This window comes from Peromyscus eremicus, chromosome 11 (assembly GCF_949786415.1).
Source record: "Peromyscus eremicus chromosome 11, PerEre_H2_v1, whole genome shotgun sequence".
NCBI classification, from domain to species: Eukaryota; Metazoa; Chordata; class Mammalia; order Rodentia; family Cricetidae; genus Peromyscus; species Peromyscus eremicus.
The window spans coordinates 30,173,653-30,176,313 of NC_081427.1; the positions used below are offsets into that span (position 1 = coordinate 30,173,653).

At 44.6% G+C, this 2,661-nt stretch overlaps 1 protein-coding gene across 1 annotated transcript in view; it reads left to right on the top strand.

The window, feature by feature from the left end:
* Positions 1-2,661, top strand: part of Egflam (EGF like, fibronectin type III and laminin G domains) — a 161,784-nt gene that overhangs the window by 141,972 nt on the left and 17,151 nt on the right. Inside the window, exon 15 of the mRNA XM_059276748.1 lies at positions 2,283-2,394. Coding sequence (XP_059132731.1) covers positions 2,283-2,394 — 112 coding nt within the window. The remainder of the gene's footprint in view (positions 1-2,282; positions 2,395-2,661) is intronic.

A 2,661-nucleotide genomic window follows, 5' to 3' on the forward strand; every position in this document is an offset into this window, starting at 1 on the left:
GCCTCCCATCCCACCTCTGTTCCATGCAGGGTCATGTCCCATGCAAGGTCATCCCAGCTGACAGCAGGGATCACTATTAATATCTCGAATGTCTCTTGGGAAGTTATTTATTTTGAAAACTGTTTCAAAGAATTGCCACTTAATTAAGAAAATTTGGTGAAAGTCTGAAGCGTAGGAAATTATGGAATTGGCCCAGTCATTTTAATTTTAGGAAAAGGGTATTGTGGTCAAAATCATTATGAGCTTGATTCAAACATCAAGACAATTGGAATGAGCTCTCGATGACTGTGATCGATATAACTGTGCAGAAGACGGTATCGGATTGACAGGCAGTGACCTCTGCAGGACAGGAACATGACAAGTATGCTGTTAGTCATTATGGAAATAGACCACTTAAAAAGGCCTGCTTGTTTCTTTATTGCATATTGATTTAGCCAAGGTGATTAAATTCTAATTGCTAAGGACAAATCACAAAAGCATTTGCCTGAGCAAAGGAATCAAATTAGGGGGTGCTGACCCTTTAATAATCATGCCATTGGTATTCTTCGTAGTTTTCTAAAGATGATACCGGCCCGAAAAGTAATTGGGAGGTTCAGTGAAGGCCAAGAGCTAGACATTGTTAGAAATAGAAATGCAATAATTACATTCTTTCTGCACACCTCACTCTAAAAAGTAATGTGTGGAACCCCTGCAAGTGACATTTCATCATCAAGTGCTCCCACGTTGACTTAGTAACTGAACTTTTAAGGTCATCTGAATCCCATTCAAAGCACCAGTGAACACAGACTCCGTTTCCCCATGTCCTCATTCTTTGTGTGCCGCTCTAACAGACTGTGGGAAACAGGAAGAATTTGTGAAGAGCAGAAATTTTATTGAGCCTAGGAAATCCAAGGTCAAATAACGTGCATCCCGACAAGGGCCTTCTTGTATCACCCCAAGGGAGAAATAGATGAATATGAGAACACATATGCATGAGTGTGCAGGAAGGAAGGGACAGAAACCTAGACTTTTATGAAAAGCCCAAGTGATCACGACGTTAATCGACTCATGAGGCAAAGACCATCTTTTGGTCTTCTCCCAAAGTTCACAACTCTCAGTGTGGCACTCGGGATTAAGTTTTTAACACATGATGTTTGAGGGCATTTTCAAACCAGAGCATTTTTTCCCAATATTCTATTTTGAAAAATTTCAAAATGATCCAGGTATGATGGTGTACATCTGTAATCCTAGCACACAAGAGGCAGAGGTAGGCAGAACTCTGTGAGTACGAGGGCAGCCTGGTGTACACAGCCAAGTTCCAGGCAAGTCAGATTTACATAGCGAGACCTTGTCTTAAAAGCCAAACAAGGGGCTCGCAGGATGGATCAGCTGGTAAACATGCTTGCTGGGTGTCCTAGCTGCTCTCTGTCACTGTGACAAAACACCATGATCAAAAACAGCTTGTGGAGGAGAAGCTTGACCCGGCTTACTCTGCCACATCACAGTCATTCACCGAGGGGAGTCAGATTATCTGCGCCATCTCCACTAGGACTTCGTATCTTTTCTGTAGCTGCAAGCCAAAATAACCCCTTCCTCTGTTAAGTTGCTTCTTGTTGGGTATTTGAGCACAGCAACCTGAAAAGTAACTAATTCAGGTGGGTGCCTACGGTGGCATGCATTTCATCACGGCTGTACTGATGGATGGTGCACACCAGTGATATGCCGACTCATGTTCTGTTTCCATCTATATTGGTTAGGAGTCTCCAGAGAAACAGAGTCAGTAAGGGTATAGATAGAGGTGTAGGAAGACATTTGTCTGGTGAGACTATCTCTTATGATTATGGGTACTGAAGCATTCTGCAGTTTTCTTCAGGGAGGCTGGAAGCCAAGAAAAGTCTATGGTGTAGTTCTGCCCAAGGCTATAGGTGAGTCCATGGCACAAGTCCCAGTGTGAGTCCAAAGGGCCAAGAGCCAGAACACTGGTGACAAGTTCTGAGCCATGTCTTAAGAACCAGGAGTAGTGCGACTGTCCAAGAGCAGGACAAGAGGGATGCCCAAACTGCAGCAAAGGGAGAAAGCCCACACTTCTCCTGTCTTTTCATTCTGTTTGAACCCACAGCAGATTAGATAATGTCCAAGTGCATTAATGAAGGCTATCTTCTTTGCTCAGTTCATTAATTCAAAGGCTTAGCTCTCAGAAATCCCTCATAGAGACACCCCCACAAAATTCTGTACCTGTCCGCTGGGTTTCTTCGCACAGTCAAGTGGACATAGAATGTTAACACCACATCTTTCTTTGACAGGAGTGAGGATCCCCTCACCCTCGGCCAATGGCACGAGCTGCGTGTGTCTCGCACAGCGAAGAACGGTATCTTACAGGTGGACAAGCAGAAGGCGGTAGAGGGAATGGCAGCGGTAAGGACACACTTGCTTCTCTCAGTGGTTGGTGAGGCCCAGACCATTGTTTTCCGTTGATGTTGGTAGAAAAGTAGCATGAAGGGGGCTGCTAAGTGGCTCAGGGGGCTAAAGTACTTGCCACCAAGGTTGATAACCTGTTTGATTCCCAGAATCCACAGAGTGGAAGGAGAGAACTGACTCCTGCAAGTTGTCCTCTGACCTTAACACGTGTGCTGTAGTACATCATGTATGTAAACACACACACACACACACACACACACACAA